At 39.8% G+C, this 26,445-nt stretch overlaps 1 protein-coding gene across 1 annotated transcript; it reads left to right on the top strand.

The window, feature by feature from the left end:
- Positions 1-6,331: 6,331 nt before the first annotated feature.
- LOC100353374 (spindlin-2) lies at positions 6,332-7,090 on the top strand. The gene has a single exon (XM_002720048.1). It carries the CDS (start codon positions 6,332-6,334, stop codon positions 7,088-7,090), a length of 759 nt encoding a protein of 252 aa, XP_002720094.1.
- The last annotated feature ends 19,355 nt before the right edge of the window (positions 7,091-26,445 follow it).

Below are 26,445 nucleotides of genomic sequence, written 5' to 3'. Positions count from 1 at the left end.
GTGTGTCAAGATGTGATTTTTGTAAAATCAATGGCCAAAAAAGGGTGAGATAGAACTGGACAGAAGCAAAGTTATTATATATTATTGAAGTTAAGCCAGTATAAACTCAGATTGAGATATTTAGGACATTGGGATGTTAAATATAATCCCCATAGTAATCACAAGGAAATGCACCATAGAATGTACACATATGTGCAAAAGGAAATACAAGTGAATTAAACTATTTCACTGCAAAAAAATTAAGTAAACAAAAAAGAAGACAGTAATGCAAAAGAGAGACAAAAAAGTATAAGATATAGATAACAAATAACAATATGACAAATGCAAGTTCTTCCTTTCCACTAATTACTTCACATGTAAGTGGATTAAATTCTCCAAATAAAATAGAGATATTAGCAGAATGGATTTAAAAATACAATAAACTACAAATAGGTTGGAGGTGAAAGTACAAGAAAAGATATGCCATGTAACTAGTAAATAAGAGAGCAGTAACAAGTCTTGCACAAAAAGAAAAAAAAAACTCTAATTTCACTTCTTTGAGGTACCTAAGGTAGTCAAATTCATATAGATGTAAAACAGAATGATAGTTGCTGTTAGGGAATAAATGAATGCACATTTAACTAAGGTATTTTTGAGACATCTTTTACAGGAGCTCTTTATATCTGGCTGTCTTGGATACTTCCTAAGAACCAAACATCCTGCTTTGCCCACACTCAAATGCTGGAAACATGGCTGATAAGTTTTTTCTCTGGTTGGTACACGCAATCACAAGACCTACATGACATCTTTGTTAACTTGAGTGATCGCAACCATAAATCATAGTCTATATAAATGCGTCCTCCAAATCCTCTCATTGCTATCGTCTCTTCAGGTCCAGCCCTTCCTCTGTGAGGTAACACTTTGTGTTTCTCACCTCTCCCTCCCTCTCCCCCGCCTTCCTCTCCCTCTTCTCCTTATTATTCCCTCATTTTATTACCTGCCACTTGTGGCTGTTTTTTCCTTGAGACACAACCCTTCAAGGCTGTTGCTTCACGAAGCATAGTCATCCCTCAGTGAAGTAAAATTCTGCCAGTAAATTACTGCTGACAAATCTTAGTTGGCCCATGTAACTTGGCCAGTTGAATACTTGTTAGTTTCCAGACTAGGAGTGGTAAAGAAGGAAATGGGAAGTTATAATTTAATGGGTATAGTTTCAAGATGGAAAGAATTATGAATACAAGTGGTAGTGTTGTTTTACAACAATCTGAATTATTTAATACTATTGAATTACACACTTAAAAATAAGATGATACATTTTATGTTGTGTTCATTTGCCACATTATATTTTTGTAATTACCTAATGGTGTTGAGCATCTTTTCATTTGTTCATCTGCCATCTATATAAGTAAAACATGGTACAATGCATGCTTTAAAAATTCACCGATACTACTATACTGCATCTAATCCAAGATAATGTTTCTTATTTTTAGAGAAAAAAAGAGCAACCAATCCCATATCCTTTCATTTTCTTCTTTTTTTTTCTATTCTTCCATGCTTTAATTTTTAAGATTTATTTTATTGATTTGAAAGGCAGAGTGATAGAGACAGGGAGAGACAGAGAGAGAAACAGATCTTCCATCTGCTGGTTTCACTTCCCAAATGGCCTGAATGGCAGGCCTAAGCCAGGAGACCAAACTACATTCAGGCCTCCCATGTGGGTGGCAGCAGCCCAAGTTTTGGACCATCTTCCACTGTTTTCCCAGGCATAGTAGAAAGCTGGATCAGAAGCAGAGCCAGAACCTGACCAGGTGCTCCAGGATGGGATGTGAGCATCACAAATGGTGGCTCAACCCACTATGCCACAAGACCAGCCCCATATGCATCCACATTTTAATGTCTTTGAATATGGTATGTATCTTACAGTTCATGGCTGATATAATTCTTTCTTATTGCTACAAACAAAAAATGAGTCTTAAAATGTAATAGCATATAAATATGATTAATGATTTATTAGTTATGATTAATGATCAATTATATACAATATATAAGTTCTATGAGTATATAAGTAGAGAAGGCAATAATTAGGGAAATAAAACAATTGTGATTGAGTATGTTTCTACATCTTTATTTGAAGTATTATAATAAAGGGATGATGTCAACATTTGTTGTGTGATTTAAAAATAATTTTATGTAGAATATGTAAAACTTACCAAGACTATGAATAACAACTTTTAAATATACAAGTACACTTAAAACAAAAGTAGTAGAAAAACATGAAAACAACTCAATGGCCAAATAACACCAGAGCATAAGTTCAATCTCACAAATAATAGGGAAAATCTAAACTAAAATAAACAGCCCTTGTTCAATCATAAGTTTGGCATGTAATAAAAACCAAGAAAATATCAAGAGCTAACTAGCATGTGGGAAACAGGAAACACATACACTACTGATTACATTATATTATAATTTAGTATAATTAGCAACAATTTGGCAATGTGTAGATATTTGAAGTGTTTATAGTTACAACTCAGCCTCTAGGATTTACTCTATAGAAACCCTGGTACATGCACACAAATTCATTGTAGCATTTTTATAAGAATGAAATATTGGAATGAATCAAAATTATCATTAATAGTTGGCCGGTGCCACGGCTCACTTGGCTAATCCTCTGCCTGCAGCCCCAGCACCCTGGGTTCTAGTCCCGGCTGGGCCTCCAGATTCTGTCCCGGTTGCTCCTCTTCCAGTCCAGCCCTCTGCTGTGGCCCGGGAAGGCAGTGGAGGATGGCCCAAGTGCTTGGGCCCTGCACCCACATGGAAGAACAGGAGGAAGCACCTGGCTCCTGGTTTTGGATCCGTGTAGCGCGCTGGCTGTAGCAGCCATTTCGGGTGTGAACCAATGGAAAAGAAAGACCTTTCTCTCTGTCTCTCTCTCACTAACTCTGCCTGTCAAAAAAATAAATAAATAAAAAAAGATAATTGATTAAAATTATCATCAATAGTAGGATAAGTGTTTGAATACATTTTCCCATATATGACAAAAAGGTCACATATGTATCCATGCAATGGACTTTTATAGCAACAAGGAATCCTAGACATACAATAGAGGAATGAATGCTTAAAACAAAACACTGAATTTAAAAAAAGAGTTGCAGAAAAAGAATAAAATATAATCAGCTTTATTATTAAAGTTCGGATAATTTAAATTGGAAGATATGTCAGTGTTCTATTTCAGACTTGCTGAGAGTGTAAACACTAATAAAAATACATTTTCTTGAGTATCTTTGAACACAAATTTATCTTGTAAGAAAAAGAGATGCTAAATAAAGTATAGGATTGGCTAGTTTTACAAACTGAAAAGCTGTCACATTTTTATCAGCTGTGGAGCATATACCTGGGAGGTAAAGACCCAGAGCCACTTAACGGAAACATCAGGGTGAGTCACTGAAGAGAATTATTCATTTTTTCCACATTATGGAGAACTTCTGTATAATTTACATTTGAAAAAATATGAGATGTAAAATGCATAGCACATATATAATTTAATGTTTTGTTTACTAAGAATTGTTGTATATATACAAATATTTTTGAGATAAACAAAAACAAATGATGATTGTTACCATTATAGGGGTGGTAGAAAACAGAATCAGCACTGGAGGATTTTAAAAGGTTGACATTTTACTGGTAACACTTTATTTTTATTTTCTTTTTTTTTAACTTTTATTTAATGAATATAAATTTCCAAAGTACAGAATATTGATTACAATGGCTTCCCCCCCATAACGTCCCTCCAACCCGTAACCCTCCCCTTATCCACTCCCTCTCCCCTTCCATTCACATCAAGATTCATTTTTGATTCTCTTTATATACAGAAGATCAGTTTAGCATACATTAAGTAAAGATTTCAACAGTTTGCTCCCACACAGAAACACAAAGTGAAAAATACTGTTTGAGTACTAGTTATAGCATTAAATCTCAATGTACAGCACACTAAGGACAAAGATCCTACATGAGGAGTAAGTGCACAGTGACTCCTGTTGTTGACTTAACAAATTGACACTCTGGTTTATGGCATCAGTAATCACCCTAGGCTCTTGTCATGAGCTGACAAGGCTATGGAAGCCCCCTGAGTTCACTGACTCTGATCATATTTAGACAAGGCCATGGTCAAAGTGGAAGTTCTCTCCTCCACTCAGAGAAAGGTACCTCCTTCTTTGATGACCCATTCTTTCCACTGGGATCTCACTCGCGGAGATCATTCATTTAGGTTTTTTTTTTTTTTCCCCAGAGTGTCTTGGCTTTCCATGCCTGAAATACTCTCATGGGCATTTCAACTGGATCTGCATGCCTTAAGGGCTGATTCAGAGGCCAGAGTGCTGTTAGGACATTTGCCATTCTATGGGTCTGTTGTGTCTCTCACTTCCCATGTTGGATCATTCTCTCCCTTTTTTATTCTATCAGCTAGTATTTGCAGACACTATTCTTGTTTATGTGATCCCTTTGGTTCTTAGTCCTATCATTATGATCAATTGTGAACAGAAATTGATCACTGGGACTAGTGAGATGGCATTGGTACATGCCACCTCAATGGGACTGAATTCGAATCCCCTGGTATGTTTCTAACTCTACTGTTTGAGGTAAGTCAGCTTGAGCATGTCCCTAATTGCACATCTCTTGAATTATAATGCATAATGCTAATTCTGAAAGGAGAGTATTTAGTATTTCTGCTATTGCTATACTCTGTATTTTTTGAAATATCAACCAAAAATAATTTTACAAAGAATTTTAAATGACTGAATTTGCAAAAATGAACATAGAAAAAAAGCAAAGGAAACAATGACTGCTAGCAATTTGCTGTGAGCCCTGAGGAATAAGAAGCAAGCTTAGAGTTGACTTTTGTCTTCAAGTCTATTTTAACACAGAATGCATACTGTGCATGCAATTGTTGGGAAATTGGCGGGGGTGAAGTGGGTAGTAGATAATCCTTAAGAAGTGAAGTCTGGGAATAAGCAGTTGCTAAAGATTATATACAGATTGTGTAGAGATGGCACACTGAGCGCTGAGTACTAGGGAATTTCTCTCATCCAAAACCCCAAATGACAAGAAAGGCAGCATTTTGTCCAGAAAGAGTAACTCCATAAGGGTATGGGGCCAGAGGAAAGGGCGAATTCCTGGAAGATGGAAAGCAGATGGGGCAGTGGCGTTGAACGCTTGAAGCCAGAGATGAAAGGGGAGCCAGACAGCCTTGTATGGGAGGAGGGGGCTCTAGGGCAGAAAGGTAGCGGTGGGCTGGGCTACTCTAGATTTGAGGAAAGGGGCGGGGCAAAGAGCCCGGAAACACAACACGGGCCCAGAGCCGTGTTGTGGCTTGATGGGGGCAGGGAAGCCTCGCGGAAAGTGGAGGCCTCTCTCGTGGCAGGAAGCTGAGCTGTGTAAAGAGGGAGGGGACTGCAGTGGCAGCAGCCCCTGGTGAAAGCCGGCTGTGGCAGAGGGGCCTCCGCTGCATACACGGAAGCAGAGGGCACAGGACCCAAGCGCTGGGGACACTGCCACTGTCCTCTTAGTCAGCCATGCTACCCTCCTATGCATGTTTGTAAAGATTTTCCCCTCTGAGCTCTTGCAGTCACTCGTCTGGTAACCTGCTGATCCTCCTTCATCACAGGCTCCCAGTGGAGGCATCAGTGAGGTGTCTAATTAGGGCACATGAGGTGGTGCGGAGGTGGTCTCTGGACTGTAGAATAGGATGACGGGGGTGGCGGTGCCAAGCGAGAAAATTGGGGTGGGTTCAGGATGAAACAACAGGGAGACTGGAAAAAGTGACTTGAGGTATCAGGGATGGGGGGGGGGGCGGGGTGAGGGCTCAAAGAACATCAAGATGGTATATAAAGGTGGCAAAGAGAGAATAGGTTTGTGGTTGGAGCACACTGGCGAAATGGGGGTGTCCACGATTAACAAGTAGGAGGGATGAATAGCAAATGGCTGTAGACAAGAAACATGTGGAAGACATATACAGAAATGGAGAGATTAGGTGCAGACTTAAAAATGGGGGTGCATTAGCATGGCAAAAGAGAGACACACAATATGCAAAGGAACCCGTTCCCTCTGGTCGGTTTCTCGACCACTAATATCACCATAGCCATCTCTTCTGTAGCTCTCCTATGCAGCCAAACAAGCCTGCAAGGAGTGTGCTGTAGGCAGGAATCAAAGAGTGCTACTGTGTTGCTATGTGTTGCTACTGAACACATAAATAACTTGGCAGTGATGCACTTGTTGCACAGGAACATTGCAATATGAAGAGAAACTCACCTTATAGTATATTGAATGTTACTCCCTAGCATCTTCCCCTACAGCTATGAAGACACCTCACAAAAAGACACCAGCAGGACAACGATCCAAGGAAGCTGTAAGTCACCACACCATATCTACAAACATAGGGAAGAAAATGACCTCTCAAAAGAAGCAGAGGGGCAGACCTTTGTCCCAACACCTCAAGAACATTGTGGGTTGCAGAATTTCTCACGGATGGAAGGAAGGCAATGAGCCCATCACGCAGTGGAAAGGAACCGTTCTAGATCAGGTGCCTATAAATCCTTCCCTTTATCTGGTGAAATATGATGGAATTGACTGTGTCTATGGACTGGAACTTCACAGAGATGAAAGAGTTTTGTCTCTTAAAATTCTTTCTGACAGGGTGGCATCATCCCAAGTTAGTGACACCAGCCTTGCAAACACCATAATAGGAAAAGCAGTGGAACATATGTTTGAGGGTGAGCATGGTTCTAAGGATGAATGGAGGGGGATGGTCTTGGCCCAAGCACCTATCATGAAAGCCTGGTTTTATATAACCTATGAGAAAGATCCTGTCTTGTACATGTACCAGCTTCTAGATGATTATAAAGAAGGTGATCTCCGTATCATGCCAGAGTCCAGTGAGCCTCCTCCAGCAGAGAGGGAGCCAGGAGGAGTTGTAGATGGCCTGATAGGGAAACATGTGGAATATACCAAAGAAGACGGCTCCAAAAGGATTGGCATGGTGATTCACCAAGTGGAAGCCAAGTTTGATGATGATTTCCACATCTATGTCTATGATTTGGTGAAAAAATCCTGTTAGGGAAGAATTTGGCAAATTTGTGGATGCAAATGTGTAATATGTAAACATGCAAAAAATGTTAACTTGTCCATGTATTCAAAGTTTAAGGATCCCTGGTAACTCATCTTCTTAGCCACCATAACTGTTGTTTTGTTCTGAGACATAAAAATTCACGTGAACATGACATGTGATGTGTAAGCACTTTGTCTTGCTAAAAAGGTTGGACGTGTTTAGTGGATGGTGTGTGAAAGATAGGAACAGTTGTCCATTCAGTCTGTGAGTAAAGTTTAACTAGCATAATTAGTCATCTGAAAGGAAATGGGTCTTAGCTGCTTTGGTTGGGGATTGAGAAGTAACTAAAGATGGTGTAGGTGAAAGGAAAGGAGGAGATGATTGCCTAAAAAGAGATGAAGAGGGCCCAAGAGGGAAGAAACTCCCTGTTAGGGGAGGGGGGTCACTATGAGGGGGAATATCCAACTGGGAATGCAAGATCTGGACATAGAGAACAACATACAGAATAAATTTAGTAGAAAAGGACAAAATGAGTCTTAGAAGAGATCCACAGTAATGGAGAGTAAGATTAAGGTGTAAGAGAACCAGAAAGAAGCTAAAAGATACGCAAAATGGAGGGACTAGCCTGGGTGGGAGAAACTGAAGGGAGAAGGGACACTCAAGGAGGGATTCCAAGAAGAAATATTGACAGAGTGGATGAGAATACAAAGAAAGAGATGCGGGGAATGGGGCCCATGAAAGATGAGGAGATTCAGAAAAAGTTGGACTTCTGGCACTACTCCATATGGCTCTCTCTGACTAGGTGCATAAAGAAAGTAGCGATTGCAAAAGAAGTCAGATAAATTGTAGATTCTCTAGAAGAGCATTTTAACAGGCATAAGTCAGGCAAATTAAGCAGGAGCATATAAGGTCTTTATACCAATAAGTCCTTTCTTCTTTCAGGGAGTTTGTGCCAAACCTACCCAGCAGAACCATAACCTTCAGCCTAATCACACTAACATAGTGTTCAATAAGTGCTGTTCTATGGTCTGTCTCATATTTACTATACAATACATGTGCAAGAATATTCGACCTGAAAGTTCATTGATTCATTTTCCATTCAAAGATAAACAATACTTGTGGAGAATGGGTTGATTGGGCTGTCAGAATTTTTTAAATGTGCCACTTTGTATTTGAAGAGTATTTTATCCAGAAGAATAAAATGCTACTGGATTCTAACCAGCACCCACATGGGATGCTGACATTGTAGGCAGCAGCCTAACCAGCTATTACCACAAGGCAGGTCTCATGATTTGTCCATTTCTGAAAGCAGGGTGCTAAAATCCTCCACTACTAGTGTATTGGAGAGTTTCTCTCTCTGTCTCAAGATTTGCTTTATATATCTAGATTTCTAATATTGGGTGTATGTTTAAAGGTGTTATGTGCTCCTAGAGGACTGAGCACTTTATCATTATATAATGATATAATGACCTTCCTGGTTTCTTTTCATTGTGGTTCATTTAAAATCTTTTTTAAAGTAGAACTACTCTTGTTTTTGGGGTTTTGATTTGCACGGGATATCTAGTTCCAGCCTTTCATTTTTGTTGCCTGTGTGTTGTTAGAGATGAAATGAGTTTGATATGAGCAGTATATAGTTGGACCGTGTTTTTTATCTCTTTGATCATTCTATGTTTCCTAATTGGAGAATTTACTCCATTAATATTTAAGATAAATATTGCCAGGTAAGTTTTACAATTGCCATTTTCATATTTGTTTTGTAATTTTGTTGTAAATTTTCCTTCTCTCCTCTCTTAAAATTTTCATTTGTGGGTAAGTAATTTTCTTTAGTGCTGTACTTTGACACCTTACATGTCATTTTTGGTAATTTTTATTTGCCAAAAGGCTGACAAATATTTCTTTGGGCTATAAAAAGCTATCTTGAAATGCTAACAATTTTTAAAGATTTATTTATTTATTTATTTGAAAGGCAGAGTTACATAGACGGAGAGACAGAGAAAGATTTTCCATTCATTGTTTCATTTCCCAGATGGACACAATGGCCAACACTGGGCCAGGACAAAGCCAGAAGACTGGAGATTCATTCAGGTCTCCCTCGTGGATTGCAGGGACCCAAATATTTGAGCTTTCTACTCTTGGGTGTCAGGGGCACAAACACTTGGGCTGTCCCTGACTGCTTTTCCCCAGGATATTAACAGGGAGCTGGATCGGAAGTGGAGCATCCAGGAAATGAATCGGCACCCAAATCATATGCCGGCATCGCAGGCAGAGACTTCACTCACTATGCCACAATCTCAGCCCCAAAATGTCAGCAATTTTATATTGGTTATAAATATAAAGAATGAGACCAAAAAATGAACCAGTAGTAAATCCTAATAAAGAACTATATATATGGACTCCAGTCTTCTCTACATTTGGAATTTTTGATGTTACATTTTTACCTGTTTCCATATTGCTTGTTTCTTAATACTTGTATGTAATAATTTCACTTTTTAATCTTCACTCTAAAGATATAAATTCTTTACACATCATATTTACAATGTTGCAGTATTCTGAATTTGTTCACACAGTTACTCCATCCTGTGAATTTTCTATCTTCTGATATTTTCTTGTTATTCATTAGAATTTATTGTAATACACAGCTGATGGTGACAAAATGTCTCAATTTTTGTTTGTCTGAAAAGATCTTATATCCCCCTAATATATAAAAGATAGCTTTGCTGCATACAATATTCCTGACTGGCATTTTTTTTTTTACTAAAGTACTGTGAAAGTCTCCTCCTACTCCCTGCTGGCCTTTATAAGATTTCTGCAGAGAAGTCTGCAATCAGGTGGACTGAGACCACTTTATGTGTCATTATGTGTTATTTGCTTTTATTCTCTACACTTTTGAGAATCCTCTTTATCTTTAAGCATGGAAATCTTGATCATAATATGTCTCAGGATAGACTTGATTGGATTGAATTTGACTGATGATATTTGACCTTCTTTACCAAGATAGTTATATTGTTCTCTTGGTTTGGGAGGCTTTCTATAATTATCTGTTTGAATATAATTTCTACCCTTTTGGCATTTTCAAGTCCGTCTTGAATCCCAGTAACTCAGATATTTGCTCTTCTCATGCTAACTTGTAGTTATTGTGAGCTTTTTTCATGCCTCTTGATTCTTGTATCTCTTCCAGTTGTGTATTTACAAATAATCTTTGAGTACACTAATTCTTTCTTCCTTTCAATATATTCTGTCATTCATGCTTTCTTATTTTTAATTTACTTTAGTGTATTTTTCAGTTGAGGGATTTTTACTTGTTTTTGCTTAATGATTTCTGCATCTCTGTGAAATCTGTGTGAATCTTATTGACTTTCAGTTCCTGGATAGTTGTTTTCTGGCACCTTAGTTTGTTCTTTAGGTGAAGTCATAGTCCCCTTGAAGTTCTTGACATTCATTGATGTATCAGTTCCACTGGGAATCCGGTTCATTTGTGGGTGGTGTATTACTCTGCTTTTGGTTACTTCAACTAAAATACCTGAGAAGAGCTTCATGGAAAAGAAACTGTTTTTTAGTTTAAATTTGGAGGCTATAGTTCAGGATCCATTATCCTCATAGTCTGCTGACAGGTGAAATCATATCATGGCAGATGCAGAGGAATAATCACATGGTGAGCCAGAAAGCAGAAGGAACAGATAGGTAGAACTTGAACTCAAATAATCAACTCTCCTGAGAACCACCTTCTACACTGGCATGGCCTAATGAACAAAGGACCTCCCACCATATCCTAAATCTCAGATGCCAAAGTTAACTAAATTTTCCACATTTAATCCATTGATTATTAACATTAAAACATTAATTTAAACATCTGGAGAGTCAAACTTTTTTACACCATCCTTCTTGAAATTCTAGTCTTGTTTTCTGAGACTATGGATATCTCTGCTATTTCAGCACTAGATGGCGCCCTAAGTAGATATTTGCCCTAGGTCCACTGAATGTTTTTTACAGACTAGGTCACTCAGTACTCAGCAAATTCAATATTTGCCAAGTCTGCAGTTTAAGCGTTGTTCTGTATAAACTGAAGAAGTGCCTAAAAAAAGTGCAGTCTGTTCTACAAGCTTCTTTCTGGGCAATAAGTAGTGATAGTGATGAGCTTAAGATTCCTTGTTTGTTGTTCACCAAGGCCATAATGCTAAATCATATCTGGATGGCACAGCTCACCAAGATCAGTGTAGCGTATGAGTTAGGAAAAAGCTCATTCTGCTATGGTGTATGTGACACTGAGGTGTATTTGTGATGATTCCACAAATGCAAACCATTAGTTATAGGACTCTCTACGAGGACTATGGAACTCCACTTGGCACTGAAACACCTACAGAGACTCTGTCTATTGGCACTATCCTGGGGACAGGGTCTACTGCTGAATTCTGGGTTTTACCACCTTAGCACTGAGTTCCAAAAACAAGCCTGTGATTCTTTGCTGTTCCCACAAGATTATAGGAAGGATGCACAGAGGCAGGCCCCAGCTACACAGATAAATACTAGGTGGATCACACTTGGCTCCATAGTCACCAGGCTCTTTGTAACCCTGCGAGTGCATATGAAAGGTTGGTGATTCATATCAAACAAGTCTTTCCCACCAGGGCCCATGTCTTGATATGATAGTGGGAAAAATTTGGAGAGTATCTATAGGTATTTATCTAGCAATAGAAATAATCAGAATCTGATCAGTGTTGGGTTTCACCAGTCCAACCCTGCAACTGAAGACAATTCTGTGAACCATGATGGCTGCCCAAAGTTGGAAGAGGGTGATAAAGGCAGCCCTATGGCCACTGAGCATGGTTCCATCCTGTTCACACCTGGGTCCCACAGTCACTGATGCCCAAAAAGATCTGAAGTAATACACCAAGCCAACCCAAAGCTGGTAGTGATACAAACCAAAATGAATCTGAGCCACTGGACCATATGTCTCTGCCTGATGCCAGGCAAATCTAGAGACTCACTTTGTGAGCACTGGCCAGGTTTAGAGGCCTTTTTGTTCAAAATCTTAGCATAGAAGGTCTAATTCTGAGCCCTAAGGTGTTATCCTTAATTTCCTCTCTTGACTTCTCTGTATGGCTAGAGCCTCACTTTCTATCAGAAGTTAGGGAAGGAGAATCAGAGGCCAATTGGCTAAGGAGGTTCCAAATACTCAGTTCACAGGTATGGGCTTGGGGGCAGGGTCTGAGTGTTCAATCCAACCCAGTCCTGCACTGGAATTCTTTTCCTTCTTCTTTGAAGTTGGAGATGTCTCTCTCCATGCTATGTTTCTTGGACTAGGTGAAGGGTGACTCAGACACTTTTCCTTCTTGCTTTCTTCAATGTGACTTTTGTTATGATTATAAAAATCATAAATATAAAAAATGAAGCACTGTAGTCTCTCACCTGGCTTCTGTTTCTCTTGTAAAGGTGGCTTGGTGTGTGTGTGGTTGTTCAAGACAGTGTCTCTGTAAAGGAGGTGGCTGCTGGAGCATCTTATTCAATCACCAACTTGATTCCTACTTAATACTTAAATTTTGAAAGTAAGATTTATAAAACTTTTAGAGTAAAATGTAATAAACTTTTCTTTATCTCCTTGGAAATTGAGAAAATTTTATTTACAAGTATAAAATGCAGATACTGAAGGATATTAATATATTAGAATACAACTCACAATTATAAAATCCATCACAAAACAGGAAAATCAGCTGTGACTACAAACTAGGATAGTTACTAAATAAAATAAGTAAATAAAGCCATAATCAACTGCAAAAGGCAAACTATCCCTAGAAAAATGGAGAAAAAGGATGTAAAAAGGCAAGTCACAAAAACAGTAGATCAATTGATCAGTAATTATTACTTTAATCACACTCATTATCTGACTAGCACACATACTCTTATAAGATTCGATGCAATTTGCTTAATTAAATGTTTATTTCTGTTTACCCTACCAGACGACAAGCTCTGAAAGTGAACAATTTTTCTTCCATTATATTCCTCATGTCCCAAATACTTAAGCAGAGCACTCAGAATAAGATAAGTATTCAATAAATACTTGTTCAACATGTGAATCTCACCAGGAATCTGTAAAAATTGGCCTTAGAATTACAGATGATTTCATATATATTAAATGAACAACAAGTATACAACTCAAAAATATGTATCAATTAGTTGAACAAATGGGTGATATCCTATAAACTATTGGCAGGAATTTAAGTTGGAAAGAAATTTGTCACTATCTAGTGAATCTGAGAATGGCATATTACGAGCAATTTTGTGGTTACATAAGAAGACTCAGAAGAAGATCCTGGCTCCTAACTTCATATAGGCCCAGCTCGGCCATTGCGGCCACTTGGGGAGTGAACCAGTAGATGGAAGATTTCCCTCTCTCTTTCTGCCTCTGCTTCTGCCTTTTAAATAAATAGATAAATCTTTTTTAAAAAGTTAGTAGATTTTTGTAAAATATAAGAATGGGAATAAGAGAGGGAGGAGGAAGAAGGTTGGGAGTGCATCCAGGAGAGATGGTAGGGTGGGAAGAATCACCATGTTTCTAATTTGTATATATGAAATTCTTGAAGTTTGTATACCTTAAAGAAAAGATTCCTAGGTTATAAAGGGCAATAATAAAGGAGGAACAGAATACCAAAAAAAGAATGAATCTTTGATATTTCTATACATCTTGCAGGAAAGGTATTGATTATCCTTTGTTTTAGGCTATACTTTGGAATATGTTTTCATAGCAAACAACTTTGGAATACAGTGACAGTGTCTCACTAAAGTAAAGAGGAGACCTTTAGAAGGGAGAGAATGTTTCCCTCTGTAGTTATCTTATTCCAATGTAATAATGATAATGTCTCCAAAAAGTGTAAAAAAGATCTATTTAGAAAAACAGTATAGTTGGAAAACATGCTTACTGCACATTTAAGACACTGAAGTACCCCAAACTTAGTTTCCCTTCCCCATATTACATCGAACTGTATATGCATATGTCAGTTGGCCATTTGGCATCATGCTGTGGGATGCAAGGCTTAAGGGTTTGGGGCACTTTCCTTCTGACCAGTGTTCTCATTTCTTCCACAACACCCAAATCACTGTGGCGGATTATCTTGTTAGCTTACAAGTAGGGAAAAATCTCACAATCTTCAAAGTTCTTGATTATTATAGGAATAAGCAAGGAATAATGAAAGGCATGCTTTTTGGTAAGAGGAATAATGAAAACTTCACCAATTATTGGAATCTAAGGCTAATTTATGATAATAAATGGTGAATGTAAAGACCAGACTGTATGATCAACAATGCAGTAAATGGTCCTTTCGTTGTTAATGTTTAAAGACTGGGGAAGTGATTGCAAGAGAAGGGTTGGGAACTCCATTTACCAAGTGAAGACTTAAGATCATGTGAGCCTGTGTGAATGGGCTAGGAAATTTTATGAAAGGGAGAGACTCAAACTTTCAGGGTCCAGTTGAATGTGGATGCTTAAGTCAATATCTACCTAGACCTATAGAAGGAAGTGGCATTCAGGATTACCTATTGAGATTTGAATTGGTTTACATTAGGGAAAAGAAGTCAATATGACCCTGTGAGTGAAATCGTCTAAGCTAATTCTGTGCACTCTTCATTTTACTTCTATATCTGAAAATATACTAGGAATTGGGGCCTGTGTTGTGGCACAGCATATTAACCCACCACTTGCAATACTGTCATCCCATATAGGTACCAGTTCCAGTCCTGGCTGCTCCACTTCTGATACAGTTCATCGCAAATGGCCTGAGAAATCATCAGAAGATGGCTCAAGTGTTTGGGTCCATACAACCTATGTGGGAGACTCAGATGAAGCTCCTGGCCCCTGGCTCCTGGCTTTGGCCGGGACCAGCCCCAACTGTTGTGGCCATTTGGGAAGTGAACCAGCAGATACAAATTCTCTCTCTCTCTCTCTCTCTCTCTCTCTCTCATAAGATAAATAAATCTTTAAAAAAATATATATATATACTACAATGTAATGCTTGTATTCCCCTGCACCATTAATTACTAGATGAGATTTAGTCATGTGTAAATAAGTGCTAGCAGAACACAAATATTTTCTTTAAAAAAAAAATCTATTCATTTGAAAGTCAGAGTTACAGAGATGCAGAGGCAGAGAGAAAGATCTCCCATCCACTGGTTCACTCCCCAAATGGCCGCAACAACCAGAACTGGGCTGATCCAAAGCCAGGAGCCAGGAGCTTCTTCCAGGTCTCCCATATGGGTGGCAGAAGCCCAAGCACTTGAGTCATCATCTGCTGCCGCCCAGCAGATGCATTATCAGGAAGCTGGATTGGGAGCAGAACAGCCAGGAATTGAATCAGTACTCCAATAGGGCATGTGGGTATCCCAAGTAGCAATGTTAATCAGCTGTGCTGCTATGCCCACACCATGGACAGGATGAAATTTAGCACAAATGTTTCTGCATTCTTATTTCTAAAACTTTCACTGTGTAAATGACATCCTGATAATGAACAATCATAGTAGTTAGCTCAACAGCCCTGGCTATAGTATTATCTCATCTCCTAGAAAGAATAACCAAAATCCCCAACAGAATCCAAACTCTACTTGCTGTGTAAAGTGTCTCACTACTGTGGAAGTATATTTACAGTACAGTCTCTCCAGCAGTAAAAGAAAAGTCTCATCTCTTCAATCCAGCAACAAAAAGGAGACCCAGTGCCCAGATGAGGCCTTTGGATACTGGAAACAGTTCTTTTTTTTTTTTAAGATTTATTTATTTATTTGAAAGTCATAGTTACACAGATAGAGAAGGAGAGGAACAGAGAGAAAAGTGAGAGAAGTTTTCCATCTGCTGGTTCACTCCCCAATTGCGCAGATCCACAGCCAGGAGCCAGGAGCTTCTTCTAGGTTTCCCACGCAGGTGCAGGGGCCCAAGCACTTGGGCCATCTCCCGCTGCTTTCCCAGGCCATAGCAGAGAGCTGTACCGGAAGTGGAGCAGTCGGGTCTCGAACCAGTGCCCATAGGGGATGCTGGTACTGCAGGCGGCAGTGTCAACTGCTATGCTACAGCACCGGCCCCTGTTGGCCATTTATATTTCATCTTTTGAAAAATACCTTTCCGGCCAGCGCTGCTACTCATTAAGCTAATCCTCCTCCTTGCGGCGCACGCACACCTGGTTCTAGTTCCGGTCGGGGCACCAGATTCTGTCCCGGTTGCACCTCTTCCAGGCCAGCTCTCTGCTGTGGCCAAGGAATGCAGTGGAAGATGGCCCAAGTGCTTGGGCCCTGTACTCCATTGGAGACCAGGATAAGTACCTGGTTCCTGCCATTGGATCAGCACGTGAGCCGGCCATAGGAGGGTGAACCAACGGCAAAAGGAAGACCTTTCTCTCTGTCTCTCTCTCTCAATGTCCACTCTGCCTGTCAAAAAATAAAAAAAAGAAATACCTTTCCATGTCTTTTGCTTATTTCTTAACTGGGTCCTTTGTTTTGTTGTCGTTGAATTTCTTGAGCCCTTTTTATATTCTGGATATTAATCAATTTTTAAATTGTAGTTTGCAATTTTTTTCCCATTCTTTTGGTTGTTTCTTCAATTTTCAGGTTGTTTCCTTTGCTGTACAGGAGCTTCTTTGCCTGATGCAATCCCATTTGTTTTTGTTTTTATTGCCTATGTTTCTGGGGTCTTATCCAAGAATTCTATCTAGTACAGTATCTTGTAGCATTTCACCTATGTTTTTCTCTAGAAATTTATGTTTTACTGTTTGACATTTAGATCTTTGATCCATTATGAGTTGATTTTTGTATACGGTGCAAGGTAGAGGTCTTGCTTCATGCTTCTGCATACAGAGATCCAATTTCCCAACACTGTTTTTTGAAAAGACTATCTTCCTCCAGGGAGTGATTTTAATTCATATGTTAAAGATTATATTTTTGTGGATGTGTGGATTAATTTCTGGTGTTTTTATTCTGTTCTGTTGGTCCACATGTCTATTTTTGTACCAGTACCAGATGGCTTTGACTTTAACAGACCTGCAGTGTATTTTTAAATATAATTTTTGTCATGCTGCTGGCTTAGTTTTTATTGTCTAAGATTGTTTTAGTTATTCAGGATCTCTTGTGTTTACATATGAGCTTTACAATCATTTTTTTCTAGATCTCAGAAGAATGTCCTTGGTACTCTTGGGGGATTATATTGAATCTATAAATTGCTTTGGGTAGTATGGACACTTTGTATCAGTTCTTTGTGTTTTGTGTCTTCTGTTTCTTTCCTTAAGACTTTGTAGTTGTCCTTGTAGAGATCTTTCACATCATTGGTTAAATTTAGCTTGATATGTAAATGTTTTTTAGTTATTGTGAATGGGACTTTTTAAAAATTCTTTTTCAGCCATAGCATTCTTAGTGTATACAAATGCTATTGTGTTTTGTGTGTTGATTTTATATCCTGCAACTTTACTGAACTCTCTTATGAGTTCCAATAGTCTTTCAGTGGAGTTATTTGGTTGCCCTATGTATAGGATCATGTAATCTACAAACAGAAAATTTGACTTCCTCCTTTGCAATTTGTATCACTTGAATTTCTTTTTCTTGCCTAATGACTCTGACCAAAACTTCTTTATTTAATAGTAATGGTGAGAGTAGGCATTGTTACCTGGTTCCAGGTATTAATGAAATGCTGGAAGTCTTCCAGGTTCAATATGAGGCTAGTTGTGCATTTGTCATACATTGCCTTGATTGCGTTGTTATATTCCTTCTATACCCAGTTTTTTAAGTATTTTTTTTCATGAAAGGATATTGCGTTTTACCAAACGCTTTCTCTGCATCTATTGAAATAATCATATGGATTTTACTTTCCATTTTGTTAATGTGTTGCATCATATTTATTGATTTATATATGCTTTTTTAGAAGATTTATTTGTTTATTTGAAAGACAGAGTCACAGAGAGAGGTAGAGACAGAGAGAAAAGTCTTTCATCCACTGGTTCAGTTCCCAGATGCCTGCAATGGCCGGAGCTGCGCCTATCCGAAGCCAGGAACCTCTTCCGGATCTCCCACGTGGGTGCAGGGGCCCAGTGACGTGAGCCATCTTCTACTGATATCCCAGGCCATAGCAGAGAGCTGGATTGGAAGAGGAGCAACCAGGTCTTGAACCAGCACCCATATGGGATGCTGGTGCTTCAGGCCAGGGTGTTAACCTGCTGTACCACAGTGCCAGCCCTTGATTTATGTATGCTTAACCATCCCTGCATCCCTGGGATAAATCTGACTTGTTCCAGGTGGATGACCTTTTTGATGTTGAACATTTTTGCATCTATGTTCATCATGGATATAGGTCTAAAATATTTTTCATTCTTATATATTTTTCTTGTTGTACAGTTGAGATGATACTGACCTGAAAGAACTAGTTTGGGAAGGATCCCCTCCCTTTCAATGTTTTAAAATACTTTAAGAAGAACTGAGGGTGCTGGCATTGTGGAGTAATGGGTTTGGTTCACCATCTGTGATTCCAGCATCCCATATGGGCGGCAGTTAATGTTCTGGCTGCTCCTCTTCTGATCCAGCTACCTGATGATGTGCTTGGAAAGGCAATGGAAAATGGCCCAAGTCACTGGGCCCCTGCACCCCCACAAGGGAGACCCAGATGAAGTTCCTTGTTCTTGGCTTTGGCCTGGCCCAGCCCTAGCCATTGCAGCCATTTGGGGGAGTGAATTAGTGAATGGAAGATTCTCTCTTTCTTTCTCTCTGTAACTCTGACTTTCAAATAAAAAAAATCTTTAAAAAAAGAATTAGGATTAGTTCTTTAAAATGTTGGTAGAATTCAGCAGTGAATCCTTCCAGTCTTGGACTTACCTTTTTGGGGAGGTTGTTTATTACTGAATCAATGTATGTCTTGGTAATTATTGATCTATTTATGTACTTCTTTGTCTCTTTTCAGTTTTTGATTTAGGTTCTGTTCTATCTATGAGTTTATGTACTCCAGTTTGTTTTGGGTTTCCATTTGCATGATGTATCTTTTTCAAGCCTTTCACTTTTAGTCTATACATATCTTTACCTGTGAAGTGAGTTTCCTGTAGATAGCACATAGTTGGATATTTTTATTATCTTTTTGGCCAATCTATATCTTTTGACCAAAGAATTTAATCCATGTACATCCAAAGTCAGTATTAATAGACAAGAACTAACTCCTGTCATGATGTTTATTGGTTGCTGAGTGTACCTGCTCTGTGAGTGAATTTTGTATTGTTCTGTGTTTTCATAATGTATGATTCCCTTCAGAATTTCTTGCAACCCCCATCTGGTGATGATGAATCCTCTCAGTTTTTGCTTGTCTAGGAAATATTTTATATGTGTTTCACTTTTTTTTTTGACAGGCAGAGTGGACAGTGAGAGAGAGACAGAGAGAAAGGTCTTCCTTTGCCGTTGGTTCACCCTCCAATGGCCGCCGCTGCAGCTGGCGCACCGCGCTGATCCGATGGCAGGAGCCAGGATCCAGGTGCTTTTCCTGGTCTTCCATGGGGTGCAGGGCCCTAGCACCTGGGTCATCCTCCACTGCACTCCCTGGCCATAGCAGAGAGCTGGCCTGGAAGAGGGGCAACCGGGACAGAATCCGGCGCCCCGACCGGGACTAGAACCCGGTGTGCCGGCACCGCAAGGTGGAGGATTAGCCTATTGAGCCACGGCGCCGGCCCGTGTTTCACTTCTAAATGATACATTTATAAGGTATAATATTCTTGGTTCAAAGTGTTTTTCTTTCAAGATTTTAATATATCATCCCTCTTTTGGTCTATAGGCTTCCTATTGAGAAGCTTACTCTTTCCCACACAGTCTTTATTATTATCTCCTAGTCCTTAACTTTTGAAAATTTTATAATATGTATTATAGGGAAGATTATTTTTTGGTTGAATCTAGTTAAGGTACTTTGAGCTTCCAATATCCAAATGCTCATATCTCCTCTAAGACTTGGGAAATTTTCATTTATTTCGTTCAGAGTGATCTCTGTGTTTTCTTCCTTCTCTTCTTCAGTTGTTCCTATAATATGAACTTGGGTTGGCTTAAATGTATCCCATTGACTTTCATACTTCTTTTTAATTCATTTATTTTCACCTAACTGGGTTGTTTCAAAAGTCTCAACCTCAAGATCGGAGATTTTTTTCTCCTGGATCTATTCTGTTGTTGAATCTCTCAATTGTACTTATCATTTCATTAATCTAAGTTTTAAGCTCCAAAGTTTCTATTTGGTACTCTTTTAATAGTTTCTATTCCTTTGTTGTATGTCTGTTTTGTATAATTTATTGTTTTCTTATTTCTTTGAAGTGGCACGCTGTATTCTCTTTCTACTTTTTAAGTTTCCTTGAGATGACTATTTAGGATTCTTCTTCGGGCATTTCATATATTTCCTTAAGATCAGGATATATTTTAGGAGAACTCATCTGCTCTTTTTGAAGATATCATACATCCTTAAATCTTCATGTTCCTTATGTCTCTACATTCATAGCCATGTATCTGTTATAATAGTTGATTCATTTTTCTTTATGGTTTAGTTTTCATTGGAAAATACTTTTTGTTTGAACAGAAAGCAGAATATCACTTGGGTTGTTACTTTGGTTTTGGTTCTGGGTGAGCCCAGAACTGTGTTCTCTGTGTGATTTCTTCAGCTGTAATCAGTGTTAGCAGTTTATATAAATGCCAAAATTTTCTAGCCCACAGCATTTTATAGAAGTAGCAGTATGACTTTGAGGTGAATATGTGCTTTCAACAGTGTATGTCTTCAGTTCCCAGAGAGTTGGCTAATCAATCACACTAGGGTTTGTGATGCCTTTAACCACTTTCCTGTTGCTGTGAGACACAGTAGGTGCTGTCCTCCCAGGCAAATATGAGTGATGGTGGAGCTTCAGGCAACAATAATCATAACCTTGGGACTGTGATGTGGGTGAGACCTTCCCTAGGTCCAATTGGGTAGACCTGAGTGATGTTGGGACTTATAGTTATCAAGAATCTGAATCATAACAGTGGATGGTGTTAAAGTAAACTTGCAAATAGGGTGAATGTAGATTTTTTTCCTTGAGATTGTGCATTGGTCAGTGGATGTCTGGAGCAGTGGGATACTTATAGATGCTATTGGCATGTTCCATTGACTCTGAAGAATATAGCACTAATAGTCACAGTCCTGGAGCTGTAGTTTTCCATAATGTCCTTACCTAGATCTCACACAGTCCAGTTATGCCACCAACCAGAAGCAGAAGAATGAGTGTGAGTTACTTAAGGGGTTGTAGGACCAATAGTGAAAGTCCCATAGCATTAAGGCACATAGGGGATCACCCCTAGTTCCCACAGAGTATGCAAGAGTGATGCTTATTTTGCTTAGGATCTGGGATTCCTGGAAAAGAATCCCTCAAGATAAGACCCAACATCAGATGTTATCTCTAGGAAGGATAAACAACCTTATGAGTCCTGTATTCAGGAATCTTGTAGAACTGGCTGCACCACTCCCTGAATTTAGTGAGTAAATTTTATTCAAAGGGCAAGGAAACTTTAAGTTAAGAGAAGGGAAGCTAGGAAACTGCAGGAAACTAGGACCTGATAATATCTATCATCTGCATAAAAGGCACTATATCGGGGCAGTTTTATTAGTGGTTGTGAAATGGTATCTCATTTGTGGCTTTCATTTACATTTCTCCAATAAGGAATGATGATGAATTTTCTTTCTTATACATATTGGACATTTGCATCATTTCATAAATGTCTATATTCTTTGTTAATTTTTTATGTTTAATTATTTTTATTTATTTGAATGGGAGGGAGGGGAGGAGGGAGGGAGGGAGAGAATGCCTTCCATGCACCGATTCACTCCCCAAAGGCTTGCAACACTCAGGGGAACTGGCTATGCAAAAGCCATGATCCTGGAACTCAATCCAGGTCTACTACATGGGTTGCAAGAACTCAAATACTTGAGCAACCATATGCTACCTCCCAGAAGGCACATTAACAGGAAGCTGTTTCAGAAGCAGGAATAGCCAGATTTTAAATTTGGTTCACTAGAGTTCAGTTGCTCAGGGGTTCTTGTCTTCATGAAAGAATAAATTCAGGCATGAGACAGAAAAGTATTGGTGAACAATGTAGCAAGGTTTAATAGGGTAGGGCATCATCAGAATGGAATGGATGGCACCCCTCTTGACAGAATCTGAGAGTACCCAGCCATTGAGAGAGGTAAGCAAGGTCATATAGTTTTCTTAGGTAGGAAGTCATAAATTTAGCCTATGTGTGTTTGTGAGATAGGCCTGAAGACCAACACCTACTGTGGAAGCTACAGAAGCCCAGCATCTTGCACTTCAAAGTCCTGTTCAGACCCTGACAACCTCTCAGGTGGTCCCAGCCCTTCCCCCAAGGAAAGCTCCCAGGAGAATTTTCTCTATTTGGGACTAAATGGGTTACCTGATAACATGGGGCAATAAAACTTTCAGAGATACCCTAAGGGAAGCTCCCCTACTCCACCAGGGTGCGAGCAAATCTAGGGAGGATTTTGCTAATTTTCTTTTTTTTTTTAAATATTTCTTTATTTATTCAAAAGTCAGAGTTACCCAGAGAGAGGAGAGGCAGAGAGAGGGAGATAGAGTGGTCTTCCATCCGATGGTTCACTCCCCAGATGGCTGCAACATTTGGAGCTGCGCCAATCCAAAGCCAGGAGCCAGGAGCTTCTTCCGGATCTCCCACGTGGGTGCAGGGGCCCAAGTGTTAGGTAGGAAGTCACTTATGAGCTTATGTGTGTGTGACATAAAGGCCTAAAGAGAAGACATCTATGTCCAGCATATGCATCTGCTGACAATGTTTCAGGGGCAGCCCAGTATTCACATTCTGCCCTGCCCCCTTCTACCTGATAACCTGCCAGGTAGAGATCCCCGCCCCTTCTGCCTGACAAATCTTCCACAATCTCCCAGATGCAGCCCAATATCTGCATTTCAAACACCCTGCTCCGGATCCCCATTCTCTAGGGGGTCCTGCTCACCCTTCCTCTGAACCCAGGATGGCGCCAGCTAGGCTTCCTCCTGTCTTGATACCTTCAAGGGAAAACTCAGATAGGAGCTTCTTAATATTTACAGCCATAAAATCCTTTGTTTCAGGAGGAGATGTGTGAAGACAAAGACCCATCTCCTTAAAATCCCCGGCCTCAACTGGGCTGCGCACTTAGCACTCTGCCTCTCTGCTGAGCCACCTGCCTGCCTGGCCAGGTGTAATCTCTCCACTCAACCATGTAACCTCACTCCTTCCTCCCCCCCCCAAGTCTGAGCGACTGCACTCTTTCCGACGTCCTGTCTGGAGAGGTGCCTATCCATTCTTACGGATGTACCTTCCCTAATAAACTTTGCTACTTTTACTTTCCACTACTCTGTATCATGCCTGAATTCTTTCTTGCACGAAGACAAGAACCTTGCATTTCTCTGGTAACAGTTTGGTAACCACGAAAGGATTTTGAGAAGACATCGGAGGTCAGTATTCCTTCCCTCAAGCGGGACTGGATCTGAGGAAGTGACCTTTGAGTGTCCGGCACCCCACAGCTCTCCAAGAATGAGGATGTCCGCCCCCCCCCCCCCCCCCCGCCATGGCTTAGCTAGGGCCGAAACTTCAGAGGGATTGTACAGATCCGGAGGGAAATTAGGAAGGGCAGTTGGCTGAGAGCCTGGAGACCCCCTGAGCTCGCTTTGGCTTCCCGGCGGCCGGACTGCGACCTGAAGACCAGGTCTCTCTCTTGGAGGGACGACTGGTCACACTGCCTACTGCTGTGCGAGCAGGACTTAGCTTCGGTAGAGGCTAATATTGGCCCTCCATGTAAACTCAGACAACTAGGTAGTGGGCAATCTTGAGTGATAGGAGATTCTGAAAACCCATTCAGCCCCCAGACATAAGGGCCTCCAGCTGAGATTCCTAGGGGAAGGTGAGGGCAGTCTCTCACATCTTGTTCTCTGTTGCCTTCTGTCTCCCTCCCCCACTCTTCCCTCTGCTCTCCTCATCTCCATTCCGACACCGACACCGATACCGCTGGCCTGGAGAAAGGGAGAGGGAATTCCACAGATTTCTCCACCTAGGGAAAAGCTGTTACCAGTTAACCCTTTCAAACCTGGTAGAAAGTTTTCTGTCTTTGCAACTTATGGTAGCTCTGGTGCATCTTAAAGTTTTTGTGCGCTGTTACTATTGCTAAGCTTTGATTGTCTGAGGATTGAATCTGGAAAGGAGCTAAAGTTAACCATCTGTTTCAATTGACTGAGTGTTTGCAGTAGTCCTGATTTGTGGGGAGCCGCAGGCAGTCGCCCCTTTTGTTTATGCTTAAACATATGGATGGAGACATCCCAGCACAGACAATTAGGCTAAGGAGATTCCAGGAAGAGGCAGGAAGAACTGTATCTCACTGCTAGACTTCTCACAAGAAATGATGTAGATAATCAACCACACCTGAAACCAGCATTTATTACCTAGGTGTTTTATTATGCCCTTGTAATCTATGATTGATAACATTTTGTGATCTGTTAAGTGGAGGAACTTTTTCGGGAACTCTTTGGGAACTCTTTGTAACCCCAAAAGAATTTTAGATATGTAAATCCTCTGTGTGCCTTCTTGTGTACAACTGGCCATGTTTAAATACTACTGGACTTGTTGAATAAACGAGCCTTGATCAGGATTTGTCTTGGCTCCATTCTTTGCATCCTTGTCCCTACATTCCCACTCTCTGTTTCAGGAAACCTGGTTCTTTGTGCTGCAGGCCGGCACAGTGATTGATCTGGCTTTGGTTGAATTATAGGACGTTCCCAGCACTCTTGGTGAAAGGGCGCACCTACCCAACCCCATGGCCAGTCCTGCCAGGCCCCGGTGTGTGTAGTCTTTCCTGTAAGTGGGGGACCACAGCCTTTCTCTGCACTCTATTCCAGTCCAAGTGGCCTGCTGCACCTAGGCAGGCAAGGCCAGAAATCTCTAGGGAGAGCGCACCCCAGGGCTGCTTTTTTCCTCTCCAATTCAATACTACTGCTGGCCTTACCTAAGGGAGCCAGAACCTTAAGTCATTAACCCTTTCCAACCTGATGGGCTTTTCTCTTTGCAGTTAATGGAAACCTAAGCAATGGGCTCATATGCTGATGATCAGCTCTTTTCTGTGCTGCTGTACCTGACTTAGCTGATAAGAGTTTTCATGTCTCTTGAAGGTTTCATGTTTTTCTATTTGTAGTACTGAGACTATGTTATTTGTCTGTTTTTAATGTTTGAGTGATTACCTAACTGATCAGAAACGTACTAATTTTGGCTAAACGGTTTGACTCTCTGACAGCTTAAATTCTAAACCGAGTCTTCCAACTTTGGGCTTCCAGTTGGATCCCTGGAACTCTCAAAGAATGAGACTCTAAATTTGTTAAAGTAACAGCTGTTTGAGTCCATTCAAATTATGCAAAATGCACTAAAATGTTGTAAATGATGTCAGACCTATGCTGTATTCATGTTTTTGCTTTCCAGCTAGAGTGGTCTTATGAAAACGAGAGTAAATTATGTGTATACAAGCCTTTATATTGTTAACTAAAGTAAGCCAATACAGATTGGTTCAGAGAATTGAGTTAATGCAAAAGCCCTTCGGTTTGCTTGGTGGCTCACTTGCTCAGTTTTACATGTCTTTGATTTGCTTTAAACTTGTTTCTCTTAACAATGAAGATCTTTTCAAAGTTGTAAACATGCAATAGTGTCCCTGTTTGCTGCTCAGGTGTTATCCTTATGTTACTTAAAAGCATGGAAATGTAATTTTGACTTTTAATTCAGATAATGGTGTGGTATTCATTAATAACTCAGTGTTTTAAGTCATCTAGGCATTGGTGCTAAGTAAAACGTGGGAAAATGTATTATGTGTACTTTTCACATAATTCGATAAGAGAGACTGTTTGAGTTTGTTAGCATGTATTCTCATAGGTTGTCCATACATGACAATTCAAGACTATGTAGAAGTAACTATGGGTGAAAAGTTTCAGAAGGTATAAGCAAGTCATGAAGTTTTCCAATGTTTACGATTTTAAGATATTGTTTACAGAGTTTTCTTTAAGTTGAGTGCTAATGCCAAAATTACACTGACCTAAAGCTGAAGTCTGATCTTCTGTTATAACAATGGGGTTCTTAAAAAATGTGCACTAATGTTAGTAAATATCTGGAAATGGTCTAAATCATAAATCTTGGAATCTGTTTTTGCAAAAACTGTAACATCTATTTTAACAGTGTCTGTTTAATTGGTTACTCTGCCATTTCTAAAGTTAGGTCGTGTAAGCTCTTTTGACTCTGTTAAATAATTCTGAGTTATGTGATGATTTTGTGTTCTAACTCTTATGTTCCAGGTTTTTTTTTTTATTTCTGGTTTATTCAACAAC

This window comes from Oryctolagus cuniculus, chromosome X, assembly GCF_964237555.1.
Source record: "Oryctolagus cuniculus chromosome X, mOryCun1.1, whole genome shotgun sequence".
Taxonomy (NCBI): Eukaryota; Metazoa; Chordata; class Mammalia; order Lagomorpha; family Leporidae; genus Oryctolagus; species Oryctolagus cuniculus.
This window is presented reverse-complemented; position numbering and strand designations above follow the sequence as displayed.